The sequence below is a fragment of the Miscanthus floridulus genome, chromosome 11 (assembly GCF_019320115.1).
Source record: "Miscanthus floridulus cultivar M001 chromosome 11, ASM1932011v1, whole genome shotgun sequence".
Lineage (NCBI taxonomy): Eukaryota > Viridiplantae > Streptophyta > Magnoliopsida > Poales > Poaceae > Miscanthus > Miscanthus floridulus.
Genome location: NC_089590.1, coordinates 83,554,345 through 83,570,625, shown reverse-complemented (window position 1 = coordinate 83,570,625; position 16,281 = coordinate 83,554,345). Strand labels below are relative to the sequence as shown.

General features: G+C 46.2%; 2 protein-coding genes and 1 pseudogene across 5 annotated transcripts; all 3 read right to left on the bottom strand.

The window, feature by feature from the left end:
* Positions 1-2: 2 nt before the first annotated feature.
* LOC136491407 (YTH domain-containing protein ECT4-like) lies at positions 3-3,968 on the bottom strand (annotated as a pseudogene).
* Positions 3,969-5,709: 1,741 nt separating this feature from the next.
* LOC136491406 (uncharacterized) lies at positions 5,710-10,080 on the bottom strand. Of its 4 annotated transcripts, XM_066487691.1 has the most exons (6): positions 7,581-10,080; positions 7,345-7,491; positions 7,196-7,270; positions 7,042-7,109; positions 6,199-6,958; positions 5,710-6,038 (listed from the first exon to the last, which is right to left on the bottom strand). In XM_066487691.1, the coding sequence occupies exons 2-6, from the start codon at positions 7,424-7,426 to the stop codon at positions 6,025-6,027; spliced, it is 999 nt and encodes a 332-aa protein (XP_066343788.1). In that variant the 5' UTR covers positions 7,427-7,491; positions 7,581-10,080; the 3' UTR covers positions 5,710-6,024. The 4 variants fall into 4 exon arrangements, with proteins under 4 accessions (XP_066343788.1, XP_066343785.1, XP_066343786.1 ...); XM_066487688.1 differs by having other exon boundaries at positions 5,710-6,958; XM_066487689.1 differs by having other exon boundaries at positions 5,710-6,958; positions 7,345-10,080.
* A 236-nt stretch (positions 10,081-10,316) lies between these two features.
* On the bottom strand, positions 10,317-16,233 carry LOC136491405 (26S proteasome non-ATPase regulatory subunit 1 homolog A-like). The gene is made up of 13 exons (XM_066487687.1): positions 15,974-16,233; positions 14,844-14,907; positions 14,645-14,750; positions 14,439-14,550; positions 14,206-14,374; positions 13,939-14,073; positions 13,512-13,858; positions 13,280-13,415; positions 12,955-13,203; positions 12,651-12,871; positions 12,312-12,570; positions 11,412-12,155; positions 10,317-10,782 (listed from the first exon to the last, which is right to left on the bottom strand). Exons 1-13 carry the CDS (start codon positions 16,120-16,122, stop codon positions 10,447-10,449), a joined length of 3,027 nt encoding a protein of 1,008 aa, XP_066343784.1. The 5' UTR covers positions 16,123-16,233; the 3' UTR covers positions 10,317-10,446.
* Positions 16,234-16,281: the final 48 nt, after the last annotated feature.

Here is a 16,281-nt window from a genome sequence, read left to right as displayed (position 1 = left end):
CATGTATAATTTCCTGGCAATGATTTGTTCTGATGACAAGAGTTCTGATAGTGTCCGTCTTAGCTAACGTGTAGAATTTGATCAGGACTAATAGAGAATAATATTTTCCTTTTTCCTGGCTAATTGGCTAAAACACTTGATCAATTCTTCAGGGGGGGTCAGTGGAAATAAGTTACAGAAGCAAGCAGTGAAAGTGGAGGAAAACGGTGACAACTTAGGAAGCTCAGTAATTAGACTATATAGCCTCCCTAACTGAAGGTGAAACAAGGTCTATGCCTATGCCTCTAGCCCCGTGCTGTACAAAAGAAGCAGCTGCTGCAATATTTGCATAACCCTCATTCTCTCCTCCCTGAAATACCATCAGAAATGGACCCAGCTACTACTCTGGATTAGTCATGAAAGGAGAACAAGCAATCACCCGCTTTCTTTCAAGAGGCCTCCCATTTCCGCTGTTTTCAGCATGGCTTCTTCGATCTTCAATCATTGGTTTGTTTTCTCTGTCACTGGTTTCTTCCAGTTGGACAGCCTCTGCAAAAGCGTCCGAGATACCAGTCACAATGTCCACTGGTGCACTGGTCTGCACCTTCTTCCCAGTCTTGAAACACTGTTGCTTCTGTTGCTGCCTGTCATCTAGCATAGCTTTCTCTCGTTGCTCATAGAATTCGAAGTCCTCAAGGATGCTTGTCTCGGCTTCATGGTTCTTGAAGATGGCTAACATCTTGAGACCTTGCTCCAGTTTCACCTGCAAGTTAGCTTGTCAAGTTAATGAACTATTGTTCAAAAATTGCCCAGAAACACAAAGATAGATAGGGGCTATGTGCATCAGTTGTACCTCCTGCGTGTCCCTGCTATTTGTAACTCGCTTGTTCTCATTGTTCTCCAGGATGATGTGCCGGACAATGTTGTTTTGGACATCCTTAACAATGTGCCATTTGACAGGGAATTGGCCATTCCATCTGTCATTCTGCCAGTAATCAACACTCTTGTCAAAATCGACAGGCCCAGTCATCTCAGCTACACCGCAGAATTGACCACTGCTATTAACCTGCAAAGAAATAGTTATAAATTCATAAGTCATCTTGAGCACAGTGACCGACTCTTAGCCAAAATCATATGGTAAGCTGGCACCCATAGGCATGGAGATTGTTCTATTTCTCCCTCAGCAAGAAAGCAAAAGATTAAAAAGAAAATCTAGCGGTAAAGTGAATAACCATACCGAGAAAAACAAGAAAATAGGACAACGGTCTTCCTTCTCTTTCGCCTCATGATAACAAGCATTTAACTTCCTGTTCCCTCTGGGAGTGCTGGCCCAAACATTATACTTTATGCTCTTGTGAATGTGATCTTCAGTGTAGGATTTTATTACAAAAAATTTGGCATCGTTGTACTCTGTGACAAAACCAGGGTGGTTGTACTTCTCAGAATCAACTATTGGCAATGTCTTCTTATTTTTGCCCTCAGCTGAAGATCTCCCCACTTCTTTCTGTGTTTTGGTGGCCCTTGGGCCACGGCATTGCTCATTCAGGAAGTCAAGAGAGCCCTTCTCATTCTTGAAGCCCTTGTTGAAAGTGCCGAATCTGCAACTAGCAGTGCTCCAACTTTGTGTAGTGCCTCCAAATTTACCACCTTGCTGGAATGCCTTGTATGATCCAGAATTAGACATGGATTCCTGATGCTAAAAGAATGCATGCTATTAGTTCCAAAACAGCATAACTGGCATGTAAAGTGCAGTGAAACTATAAAATCTAGTTATTATAGAACCATCTTTGGACCATAAACACTAATACAATCAATTAATAAGAACAAGTTAAAATGCAATTAAATGACCGCATACCATTCTAGAAGCCAGGGGTATGTTTCCTTGCTCAAAAAATCCAGGAACACCACTAGATTGCATTGGAACTGTAACAAATTCACAAAATGGCATGTGAATAATATAGTAAAATATGTGACAATGAAAACAGATATCAAATTCCATACATATTATAAAGAGCCACAAAGATATCAACAAAATGAATTCTTACTTCCATTGAAAGAACCAAAAGGCTGATAGAAGCCAGGAGTTGGTGAGTAACGAACTTCGTCAGGAAAGTAATACTGGTGCATCGGATCAAATTGTGATATTCCAGTACCAGGACTTGAATATCCCGTGCTTGAAGCAGGTGGCTGGTAGCAAGGGCTTGACATGGAGCAGAGCAAAGAGAAATATGTCTGGCTGTCTCCAATGGCTGACAAAGGGGAATAAGCTCCATACATCACCTGTGAATTGTTTGCATATTGAGGAGATACATGAGTAGCTAGTTTTGCAGTAAAATCACTTAAGTAAACATGACCAAGAAAATTAAGAAACAGGCTTACAGGGTATGCAGCATCAAGTCCCTCTGCACTCACAGCATATGGGTATCCCTCCCATTGACCCAAATGGTTCAAGTATCCTGTAGATGAAATGATGAAAGCAAAAGCTTAGATCGTCACGCAGAGAAAACTATCATGGGCGCTAAAAAGTAGAAAATCATGAACGGGACAATATCCTACCTTAATAAAACCAAAAGAAAAAAAAAGCAAAAACTCAAATAGTAGGTAATTCTGCCCTACCATAAGACCAGGATAGAGGTAAGGGCGTGAAATTGTCTTTTAGGAAAGCGGGGCAGATTTTATTTTAAACCATACTATGCAGCATCAGCGCATGCTGTCTCGTGCAACAATGTACAGGTAGGTGTAAGCATCAACACAGAGAAACAAAAACGTAGTCTAACCTCCAGAAAAGGGTGTGTGTGGCTGAGGGGCATACACATTGGGCTGGTAGCAGAACTGTTGTTCTCCACCTTTACCCATAAAGCTAGCCTCCTCATGAACACCTTTTGGTGACGTTAAGGAGCTTGCACCTTGAACGACAGTGGTAGATGTGTTCTGATCTTTTGTCAAAACAAGCTGACAGACAATAAATATTACTGTTAGTCAAACTTCATGTTTAGCAAAGAAGAGGAAAACAAGGAACAAGCATTACTATACTATACTGTTATAACCTCTTTGGCATCCACACTTGTGGAAGGGTTTTTCTCAACTACAATCTGTGACTCCAATGGCGCCATATGAACTAATGAAAAGGAACAGCCATAAGTAAGTTGAGTGAGGAGTAGAAGTTGCATTGTGATGAGCGCAAAGTAAACTAATAATGGGATGCGACTAACATGCCAAACCAAACACACGAACTAGTTAAAGAAGTTCTCATAATACTGAATAAATAAGTGCAAACGGGTCCGTTACAGTTTCTGTGGCTAAATTGAGAGAAATTTCATGTGAATAGGACATCGGCAACAGGTTCCCCATTACACGCCATACAGCACAGCAATGCTGATTCTTCAGTGAAGACTGAAGAGCACTGAACAGGGGATACATGATACATCATGAAGCGACACCTGCGGCCGAAGTTTCACAAGTCTTAAACATTTGCTCAAACACAAATGATCAAATGCCCTGCGAAGCAACACAGGAACTCCAGTCCCTAGAAAGCTGATCACGGGAGAACTTCACGTCGGGCATGGGGGTTCGGCTGAACTTGAACCCCACTCAGAAATTTTGGACAAATAAGCTACCACTAGCACTCCGCCAAGCAAATAATCCGCCACGAACTGAGCGGAATCAAGCATCCATCGAACAAAGTAGCATTTCGAGACGAGGGATCACGGCAAACAGAAGAGTTCTCCTTACCCGCGAAAGGAGAGCTCAATCCAAGTCCAGACGGATACCCACTCCAGAGGCGGAAGCAAGAGGACGATGAGGACGCCTACGAAAGCAGGCAGGAAGCGAGGACTGGAGCGCTGCAGCGGCGTAGGCGTGCTCGGAGAGCGGCGGGCGGTGCTGGCGTGCTGCGGTGTCGAGAGCGGACGCAGGAGTTGGGGACGCAAGCGGAACGAGACGAGGGTTTGCGAGTGGTCTCTGAACGAGTACTGAAACTTGTGGGTGGCCGAGTATAAAAAGGGTGCCTGGAGACAGTTTGCGTGATTCCTCGTTTTAAGAGCGCGTTTGGCCGGGCTCGCATCGGCCCTGGCTCCGATACTTGTGTGTAGGAGCTGAAGCCAGAGGAACAAAACAAAATGAGTTTCTCCGGCTCCGGCACAGATTGAAAAACGGCTTCGGTGAACAATGTCACTACAGGAGATGAATAGGGGAGAAATCAGAGGAGCCGGAGCCACTCGGAGTCCGGCCAAACGGGCTCTAACTTTGGTTCCTTATCTTTAGAACATGGTAAGCCCGTTCTCTGTGGCATGGCCACGTTGGATCCGACGGGAGAAATGGCATCTTGTCATTTTAGCCACCCAAATTAGGTCTAATAATCTAGTATGTGTGGTGGGTTACATTCGGTAAAAATCAATGCTTGAGACGCTGGATTTTTTTAATCCCAACTAAACTCTTTAGTAATTGAACTGTACGTGTTCTGTGGAAACATTGTGCGAATCGATGACAAGCTGCTACTGCTATGCTAGGAAGGGTTTTTGCATAGCAACAGGGAACTCATGCATGAGTCCCATGTGAAAACCCTCGAAAAGCTAAGAAGAAGGTCGACATCGAGAGGGAAAAGATAAAGATGTGTGAATGCTCGGCAATGGTCACTCGTGGCCTTGGTCGGCCCTATTGTCATTTTCGCCTTCCCCAAACCATCTTGACACGGCGACGTACGTGGTGATGTGGACCCTCATTCTTGGGAAGAAAGTTTGGGTAGCAGGGAGCTGAAAAGCGAGGACTAGGCTCCGGATCGTATGTGCTCGCCAATGCCGAACGAAGGGTGGGTGGTGGAAGCTGTGATGTCTGAGTCAGAGCGCAGGGACCGTGGCCTTAGCGCGTAGTACACGCGCTATCCTCACGGCGTAGAGAACAAGTCCGGAGCCGCCTGCATCTGGTTGATTCGAGGCGAAGGCAGCGCAGCTGCGCAGGGTGGAAGATACGATGTCATCATGTTGTGGGAGGCGCAGCCTTTGCCAAGCGAACGACTCGCGAGTCGTGAGTCGTGAGTCGTCGTCCTTGGGACCTTGACTATGGAGAGGAGAAGAGAGACAGACCTGTGCAGTGCTGCCCGCGTTGAGGCTGACAAGACGAGGGTGCTTCTCACTCTCTCAGAACCAGACGTCGCCTCTCCGGGGCCGATAGATTACGCGACGCACGTCGCTGCACGTACGTACGGAGTAGGCTGGAACCGAGGACGGTACTAGTACTAGGGAAGGAACGTGCCCAGAAATTTCGTCGCGGGAACGGCCGCGGGGACAGAGGTACGGTACCAGCGTCAAGCGGGACGCGGGCCCAACGACCCATGCCGCAGACCCGCAGTGCAAGCCGCGCGGGATCGGCAGTTCGGCACGCGGGCGCAGCCGCGCAGGGCGCTACCGGCGTAGCGCGCGGGGCGCGGCGTTCCGCAGCGGAAGCGGCGCGCGGGGCACCCGGCAAGCTGAACCGGGGCACCACGGAGACGGGTCGAATGAGACAGGGAGGGAGGGAGGGAGCACCCACGCCGTCGCGCGCGCGGCATGGGTAGGCCCGACCGCCCGATACAGCTGAGATCGCGCACAATTTTGACGCAAAACTCTTTGACAAGGTGAAGCTGCAGCTCCAACTAGTTGTCTTTCACAAGCTGGGGTACATAGAGAGAGTATAGCAGAATACTGTCATCCTGCCATCTGAAAACAGACCACACTGTTCAACCGAAGATATGCAACCAGGTGCCAATTAATTCATACTCTCAGTCACACATAGAAGTCGGTAAATGTTCTGGCAGGGAGAGCTCTATGATAAAGTGACCAAAGTTCACCATTCACATAAAATCCATTCTCGCATCATAGTCAAAGGTATCACCTCCTGCGGCTCGATGCAACGAACCCGCGCAGGTTAAAAGTCTAGTCTAGTTACAAAATACATTTACACCAATATCCACAAAGGATACACCCCCGTTAACTAAATCCCAAAGTCTAAACCTCCGTAGGGGGCTCATCCTTCAAATCTTCACCAGAAGTAGATTCTCCAATCTTCCCTTTAGCCTTCCTCACCTGAAACACAACCGAATAGGATAAGAATTTCTACCGCAAAACAAACAACTGAAGGGGTGCGGCGAGCCTCGGCAAGACTTCGGGCATGATCTCTCCCGTGCGAAACCCAAAACTCCCAAAAGAACCATCGCCGGGCAATATTCAGTCCTTGATGGCTCACCGAGTTCGTTAGGAGACGGAAACACATAACTCTTCTTCAAGAATTCTTGGAGATGCCCGCATCCAAATTTCTCCATCGTAGATAAGAGGTTGGTCACACCGGACAAAGTTCCGAAGTCCCCAACTTTGCCAATAAAATCCGGTAGCTCAGCAAACTCAGACTTCATCCAAGCAAACAAATCCTCAACAGATGCGCTATCGGAAGGACCTCCACCAAGACCACCAAACCTCTGAAGCATCTGGCAATACAGCGTTGAAGCTTCCAGGCCCTGCGCTTTGGTCGCTTCCATCTTGTCTTCCAAAAACTGAACCTGGCTCTTAAGATCAAAAGATGCAGTTGTCTCTTTAGCAACCTGAGCCCGCAGGCCCTCAATCACATCCTCTTTATCACGAACTTGGCCCTCAAGCTTAGTCTTCTCATCATTCAAATAATTAAGCTCCAGCACCTTCTCTCCGAGGTTCTTGGAAAGGTCAGTCGACTTAGCAATCGCAGCATCCCGCATCTTCTCAAGCTCCTTCTCTAGTGAGGTTTTGTCTCTGCACGCGGCCTCATAATCCTTGCTAAGAAGCTGCAGGACAGCTTGATTCTCGCTCTCCTTATCTTTCAGAGACCTCTCCAGACCGGCCTTGTCCTCGCGAAGCTGTGCAACTTCCCCCTCAAGGGAGGTAACCTTATCCTGTAGGTCAGACAAACTCTGTTTGCGAAGATCAAGTGCACCCTTAACCTTAACCTTCAGATAGTTAGCCATGACAGAAGTCTGCAAGTGAAACACCCTCTTTTTTATTTTAGAAATAATAAACACGAAAACGAAAGAAAAAATGAACGACAGGCCAAAGCCGGGTGGTAAGCATGTTCATGGGTAAGGCGAAGAATATCACCACACGACAAGCTATCCAAGTAACTTTCGAAAGCTGGTGCACAGAGAACCGTGTAAGAAGCATCTACAACCAATGTTGTGAAACCCCCACCCCAATAGCAAAGACAACGAAATACATACCATGTCTTGTCTGTAACAGACGCGCCCCAATATCCTCATCAGCTCTAGTTCTCTTGGGAATACCTTCATGATCACCTGCTAATGCAAACAAAATCAAGGAAAGCAGGCAAAAACATCCAAACAAGTCTAAACCAAAGTCTATTATTCACCTTTGAAGGAAGCTCGAACCCCCTGTTCCTCAACAATGTCATGACCTACCCGGTCCGCGCCCACCGCCGGAACTTTAGGCATCACGCTTGCTCCAGCAACCCCAGCGGATTCAGTTGGTGTAGAGCCCCCAGCCTCCACCACAACCCCTGAAGAGTAGCTCGAGTCAAAATCTCCCAAGGTAGAAAAAGTGCTAGAATCCCCTCCAGAACTGCCAGAATAAGATGGGCCCTGCTACCTCAGCTGGAAGAAGGGCTGGAAAGAGCAGCGCCTGACACGTCAATAGCAGCAGCCACTTCCACCGAAGCTACTGCAGCGATCTTCGGATCAGCATCACCAATGGGGTCCACATCTTCTTTTTCTTCGGCAATAGCTCCTTGCAAAGTGCTAGTAACTAACCCCGAGTCATCATCGTCAATCAATTCCATGTCCTCAACGTCATCATCGCACACGGAAGGTAAACGACATTCACGAACTAATCCAGCCACGTTCTTGTCCAAAGAATCACCACAGCTGCACAGATCGGTATCCTTGGCCTCCCCATCCTTGGCCAACTCAGCAACCGGAGACAATGTTGGAGATAGATACTTTGCCTCATGTTGCCCAGCATCCAAACTCTTAACCCTCTTACGATAAGCCACAGACTTCCTCGACAGATCCTTGCGCTTTGAACCACCAGAGGCTCCAGAGGTATTCTCCTTCCACAAACAGGCCGCCTGCTCCCTAAGCCGAAACTTCTCAGGTACAGGCCGCTCAGAATATGTCACCTTCATCTCTTCAAAAACCCTATTCAGCCTCGGACAGGTACCGAGTACAGCCACTCGGGCAGCATGTTCCTTGTCAGAATAGTCACCAAGGATCTTGTTGGCCTCTTCCTCTATGCCACGCACAAATTTACCATCATTTTCAGACTTAGGCCTGCTAAAACCAAACCGAGGAAACGGCATAGGCACGCCTTCGTCAAGATATCGAAGTTCCATTTTCTCAAAAGTAAAATCCGTCCAGGTATCTCGACCTAGGGGTAAATCCCAGCAGCAAGGAACTCCTCAACCAAATCTCGACCAGAGCATACACGAGACGCCAAGTCAAAAGCCTTCTCACATGCCACTTGCAAAGAGGTCTTCACCGGTGGTATAATGCTCTTCGGCTTAAAGGTACCCATCGACGAAGCCAACGGATATCGCACCAAGTCCTTCTCATTCCCATCCTTATCCTTTCGCTTCAAACCAGCAGTCCTGATATAAAACCAATGACGGTTCCAATCATCGTCCCAGCGGTTACGCTGAGCATAGGACAGTTCAACCTTTGTATGTCCCCCAAGCTCGCGACGGGGATGAAACATGCATCGAGCATACTGACCATCCATAAGCCTCTCCTCCGCACCAATCAGAACCTTCTTCGGGCCCTGGTTGTGAAGTTCGTAATACTTGCAGAAGCAATCCAAGTCCGGCTCCGCGCCAAAGGTCCGACATGCCCAAACAAACTTGGACAAATTCACAATGCTGTTTGGAGTCAAATGATGCAGCTGAACATCAAAAACCTCCAAAACTCTATCCACAAAGGGATGTGTAGGAACGCGAAGCCCCGCAACGAAAAAATCACGATACACCACGGCCTCACCGGTCTTCGGCCGAGGCTCCGTTTCACCACCAGAGCACCTAACCCTGTCACGAGTAAACCACCCGAATCTAGCATACTCATCCAAATCTTCCGCGACAGTTAGGGAGGGTTCGAACTCGAAGGTCTTAGGAAGCTTCATCCTCTCCTTCATTACAACCAAATCACCAGTGGCGGAGGGTGAAGCAAATTTTAGTGAGGACGAATGCGAAACGACAAGCTATAGTAATAAGAACTAAGAAAGCACACGTAGTCGGTTTCATTTTCAATCTAGCAAAATCATACCAAAATACCTAGCAAGAAATCACATGTAGTCAGTTTGATTTTCAATCTAGCAAAATCATACCAAAATACCTAGTAAGAATAGGGAAAAAGATTGGGAACTGAAGAATACCCAGTTACCTGTAGCAAGAGGTGAGGCAGAGTACAGGACAGCAAGGCTGCAAGAGGACGAGAAGCCGCGAACCGGCGAGTAGCGCAGCTCGGCAGCCGGCGGCCTGGCCGAAGCACGCGGACTCGCGGAGACGCGAGTGCGGCGGCGGCGGTTGGCAGCCTGGTCGGTGGCTCGCCGCCCTCTCAGATGCTGGAGAGCAGCCTGGTCTCATCTCATCCCTCATTTCACATCCAACAGCTCGTACTGATCCAAAGCAAGATTTTGAGGACTTCAGTCGTTTCGTCTTCCGCTGACTCCGGTCTCACACAAAATCACTTCTTCGACGGTAGCAGTAGCATGTTTTTTTTTTTGAACTGTAGCAGTAGCATGTTTGTTGTTGGAGCAGCGTCCAGAGCCTTGCCGACGAGCCTATCGGCGTAGCGCGCGGGGTGCGGCGTTCCGCAGCGGAAGCGACGCGCGGGCCACCGGGACCAGCGTCTGTTTACATTGGCGTAACGAGGACAAGAATGCTACATTCACATTTGCAAGGCTGGACCCCGAAACTACGTGTATTTTTTTAGTTTTGACGGCGTCATCAGAGACTTCGCATTCAAGCTCCATATTACGAAGGTAGATCAGACAAGGATAGAACGCACATAGAATTCAGCAGGAAACAGACAAGTATATGCTCACAGGTGCCCAGCGTCGACATTTGTGCAATACCAGCATTGCAACAGATAGGCCCCTCTCGCTCGGAGGAATTCTCAAGAAATCTGTGAGAGAAAAATACTATTCTGGATGAAAAAAGAAATGGATAAGTTGGGTTTAAGGACACGCGAACGGGGCCAATGAAACCGTGGCAAAATTGCGTTCCAGGGAAAATACTTGAGCATATTACATCACGGGAAAAAAGAGAGCAAGCAGGAGCGCAGGGATTGACCCAGGTGATATCCCAGATTTCCAACGTTGACCCTATAGCGCCAATAAAAGTAAAATTCTCTGCTCATGTTTCTACAAAAAGTCTTCCAGCCAACAACAAATTTCCGCACACTACATACTCAAAGGGGGAAAAGAGAGAGAGAGAGAGAGAGAGAACAAAAGACCCAGGCTATGCTTATGAGGTGTACTCAAAGGGTTGCGGCGGCTGTGGCTCGTCGTCGACAGCCATGGCGGATGATCCGGACCCCTGTTGGCCAGCAGCAGGGGCAGTGTTGCCGGTGCTTCCTGCAACGGTTGTGGGAGCATCGGTCAGTGCAAGGTCCTCAGCCTCAGTGGGCTGCAGGTCTCGGAGGAGGATGAATCCAGAAGGCGCTGGTTTCACAGGGACGTATCGGCTGTTTTCAAGGAACTTGATAAACTTCTCCTGGGCAGGGATCACGCGAGCTGGGTTTGTCAGGAGCTGATAGGTTGCTTCTGGTTCAGGAGCTTTCTTCTCAGTGGCATTGTCAACCTTGAAACAAAGATCGAGTCAGTTAAGTTTACGGTGTAACTTCAAATAGCTCCAAGCCAGTTTAGGTAAAATAGCAAATTCATTTGGATTATAGATCATGGCAGTAAATTATAACCAAATGTCCAATAAAAAAAATACACTGATTGTTTATGAGCTTATCACAGTGGTCTTCACTGGCACTGCAGTGGCTTTTCAAAAATACTTTTTTTTTTCTAGTTTGAGTAAGATCATTGAATTTTCGGGCTGCCATGATCAGTGGAGACTTCACAAGGTATGCAAACCCTAGCCCCTAGGTGACAGTATATAACATGACTAGATGCCTAGATGTAGATATATTTAGCTGCGAATTAGTTAAATTGATTGATGGGTACATTGTTGATGCATTATGTACTTTGTTGAATTATGAAGAGGGATTGAGATATGAAAGAAAAAAAAAGTAAATTTGAGTCTTATTGTGTTATTTAGTATCTGTGTACCGTGGGCCAAATACTTTGATTGTTTATCAATTTCCTAAATGTGTTTTACCGAATTACATGTGGAAATATTGTTGCGGCATACCCCATGAAAAAATCATAGGTCCGCCACTGCCCATGGATGTTAACACAATGAAGAGGACATATAGTTGTTACCTGCATTGCATCAGCATCCTTCTCCTGAGCTTTAGCTGCCTTGCTTGAGCTAGAACCCGACGCCTCTTCTGCGGCCTTCTCCTGGTTAGCTTTGCTTTCTGCGTCCTTCTTTGCCCTAGATTTTGCCTTCGCATAAGTTGACAAAATGGCTGTTGGCAGCTTCACTGTTGAAGTAGTAGTCTGCTGAGTTGTCGGTTTGGGATACTCAAAGAGAGACGGTTTAGCATGTGATAGGAACTCAAACTTTGGCACTTTCAAATCAGAGTTGAGCCCAATGAAGGCTGTTGGCGAGAAGGCCAGGCTGATGAAATACAAGAGAGGATACCAGTACCAGAACTGACTGAAAACGGCAAGACCAACCACAGCAGTGAGTTTGTCATGCTTGTTTCTTGAGAGGAGCTTGATTGTAACATTCCTACCACCAGCATCGAGGATACCAGAAGCTAGTATGGCACCCATCTTGCTCATGGTGTCCTCATGTTTGTCAAGAATGATCTTCTCCAATTGACGCCTAAATGCTCCAACACGAGAATCAAAGGATTCATTCGTTTGGATCATTACCATTGCCATGGCAATGAGAGCTCCCTGACGCACAAAGTCAACAACATCTGATGTAAGAGGCTCCAACAAGGAAATTGCATCACTTAATCCAGACCCTGCACATGATATCCCAACAGCTAAGGCTGCACCATAGCGAACATGTGGGTTGTATGATTCAGAGAGCAAGGATACGATTCTTGGAGTCTGCAAAAATACAGCAGATGTAATGTGCGGGTTAAAAAATGGGATTGATGCTTGTGGGTCAACTCATGTATGATAATCAACGAAACAGATTTAGGCAAAAGGCATCTAATTAATAAGATAATGCAATCTGGCGACTGATTCCAGTATTCCACAAACCTGCTCGGGCTCATTGTATAAAACAAATCCAAGAGCCATAACTGCAGTCCTCCGAACATCATCACTGACGTCTGATACAGCAAAATGCAGCAGCTGGTGGATGGCTTTGTTGTTTGCAGTTCCCCTGTAGGCTAGAGCCAATGCATACATACCACCATAACGTAATATGGGATCTTGATCTCTCGTCATTTGTTCAATCAAGGTGTCTGCTTCCTCTTCCCTGCCATATACTGTCAATGCAATTCCCAGTGACAAACCCCTGGAGAAAGAGAGAATTGTCAGAGGATTGTTCTTGAGATCAAGTGCATAAGCACTGTACAGCAATCAAACAGCACCAACCTTATAATCTTTTCATGCTGCGTATCATGTGCATAAGCAAGCATCTCACTAGCCTTCTCACTGGCGGTCCCAACCATGAGCAAGCCCATGCCAATACCAGCTGCCTCACCAGCAACAGCACTGTCGGTGTAAAGGACATTCTTTATGTCCTCATATATTTCCTCATCTGCTGTGCCCAAAGCTGCAAGCCCAAGCCCCAAACATGCACCATGCTGGATGACCTGTATGACATTGGGGGATGGAGTTAGCACAATATGCATGAAATGAATAACAAAACAAAAGGACAGAAATAAACAATAATCACCTCTGCACTGGTGTTGCGAAGACTTTCACGGAGGAATTGTTTGATTCCTTCACCATGATTGGCATGAATCAGACCTAGTGCGTAGAGGGCACCACCTTCTGAATATGGACTGCCACCGCCAACTGCACCACTTTGAGGTAGGTAGGGAGCCATCAAAGCCCGGCCTTGTTGAAGGTGGCCTCTATGAATGACACCTAGTCCAGCAGTTGCACTGAATTTAGCCCAATTGGTTGCCCTGCTTAACCACTCCTGGAACACAATGCCAACATGAAACATTGCAACAGCTAAAATTAATGCAGAGGCAGCAAGTAGAAAAAACATATACCAGGTTCTCTCTTAGAAAGGTATCTACAGTAGTTCCCGCATGCATGATTGCATTGGCACATATGGTTGCACTGTGGCAAACGCTATTCCTCATTTCCACAGCCTGCTTTATTGTCTTCAGAATTAAAAGATCAGATCTGTTGAAACAACCAACCACACCACATCAGTATCAGGTGGAAAAGGCATATGCTCAAGGCCAGTTGCCACCATTTAGCAAGAAATAATTGCTTTACCTGTTGTGGCTATATAGAAATTGCAATGTCAGCTGAATAGAAGTCTCCCCTGACAGTATCCCTTTAATTTTTGCAAGCCTGTCAGCATGTGCTACCTCATTTGGATCCACAGTGTGAGCATTTCCATTTGGTGTAGTTGTATCATCTCTCATTTGAACATCTCCAGCTGCTTCTGTGCCTGTACCCACAGTACTGGCAGTTTGACCATCTTGTACAGCTGGCTCGCTCTCATGGTTAGATGGCTCAGGAGTCGGTGAGGCCAAACGATTCCTCACATTCAAAAGGAAAGCCTGGTTTTCATTCTCAACAAGATCGAAGGCAATTTGATATGCAAGTAGAGCATCATCCTGGAGACCGAGCATGACATCTCATATAAGCAACTGCAAATGCCATTAATAATGCAGCAGAAGAAAGAACAAAAATGTACCTTGCTTCCAGAAAGCAGCTTGTCCAATATGCTTGCAACAGTTTCGGGCTCGCCCAAAAACATAAGACACTGGCAAATGCTCAGATAATCTGGGTTTGGCAAAGTTTGGTATATTTTAACAAGACAACGGAGAACCTGCAAAAAGTGTAAGATATTTGATAAGTCAGTTAATTTCATTTTAGCAGCATCTACTATATGCCAGAAACAGACACAAAAATCTAAAAAGATCCATGCATTTGCCTCCAACAAAGCAAAAGGACTAAATACCTCAAAACGATATTCACGGTGATTAACATATTGATGAGAAAGATTGATGCAATACGATAGAGCCCCTTGAATATTATCACACCGAACAATTGCTTCCTCCAGCTTATCCACCCTTCTGCATTCAACAGCCATACCCATGGCCTGTTGATATTTCCCATCAAGAATACACCTGAGTCAAAGAATTTATATTAGATTCATAACCCATCCGACAAATTGACGGCACCTTATCATACTTTTCAAGCATCCTCTCCACTATGGCCTCTAATCGAGGATCAATGTTCTCTTCCTCCTCTGTAGCTTTAGAGGCTCTGGTCTTGATACTGGCATATTCATCTAATGCTTTGGCTGAAAAAGAATAACCAGCAATTCAACATGATGACCAAAAGATCATGATAAAAACTATCATTCATAATAGCTCAAAACGTATGACCCTTCTCACCTAAAAGAGCATGGGCATAGTCAGAATCATCGGAAACATCAAATAGGGGTCCAGCACCAAGTGCATATGACAGTGAATCATTTAGCTCGCCCAGGTAGTAAAATACCTACATGATATACAACAAACATCAGTATTAACATTTAACAATAAAGAAGAATGATCTTTTCATAGGAATAAAAAAACTATTGAGGCATAATACCTTAGAAACAACAAGTGCTGCAAGTTGCCTCTGCTCAAACTCCTCATCTTCATACAAGCTCTCGCTGCAGGAAATAGATAACAGTTGGAAACTAATTAGTGGTTAAAATCATTGGAAATGGGCAATACAAGAAAAGGCACCCTTTTTGTGCTTGTCCAATCATGAACTTTAATCGATGATCCAATCATCTTCACCGCAAAAAATAAGGGGCAGAGTAGCTCCACAAACTAAATGAGAATTAAAATTAAAGCTACATTTGTATCAAAAAGTCAGATAGCTACCATGAAACAAACATAGGCATGTAATGAAATCTAACTAGCTGTACAGCAATTAAAAACAGAAATTGTGGTTAATAATTCAAACAAAGAAGGGTGCTCCATGTGGAACAGGCATTCCAGAAACAAGAGGTTCATAATATATATAAGAAAGCTACTACTATCGAGACACATAACCACCAAAAATAACAAGCTTATCATACTGCAACCAAATTATGCATAACCGAACCGAACAGGGAAGCCGGAAGCCCCTAACAAATTAAACAAAATTGTTGAAGGAAGATGATGCATGTATTCATTTTCCTTTCATATGTGAAGACCAAGCCTTCCCATCCTCACTTCACAGTTTCACACAGCAATTATAAAATGTATTTCAAAAAATTCTGAATTATCTACACTCAGCTCACTCCTACTGATATCCTTTCCTTATATAGTTGCCTCGAATTGCTTTAGCCTCTCCACTAAAACCCAAGCTAAATCCAAGTAAGGGCAAAAGAAGTACAAGACTGGCACCAATTCAGCTACAATCACTGTACGAAAGTATGGTTATCACACTCTTGCTCACGGACGCGAATTGGGCCTCTGGAATCCGCATCTAACATATCAGAACCAACCCGTGACCTACGGCTACCTTGCACAAACGCCTGATTCTGAACGAATTGCGCAAAAGAAAAAGCATCTAGATCAAGGTCTCCTCCAGAGTCATCATCATCAATAAGAGAAGCAGATCGAAACACTTAAGAAATTCAGCCAAACCAAGGTGGGCGCCTGAACAAATCGCGCAAACACTGCAGCTGCAGCGGCGGCAACCGGGCACGCTCAGCGGAAGCGAGGAGGGGAGGAGGCTGGGCTCACATGGTGGGAACGCTGGTGGAGATCTCGGGCCAGAAGAGGTGGACGACGGAGTTGAGGCTGGCGAGCGCGTGCAGCTTCAGCTCCGGCGCCGGCTCCTGCAGCATAGCAAGGAGCCCACTGGCGGAGCTCACCGTGGCGACCGCCGCCATGGCCACCTCTGCCGTCCCGTACGCCGCCGCCGCCGAGAAGGTGCGAGGGTTTGGGTATCGCGGGTGCTGCTTGGATGAGTCGACGACAACTGATGAAAACAATAAGGAACGAAGGTGCGGTATGCAAATATAGAGACGATATAAGGGTTTATATGTCAA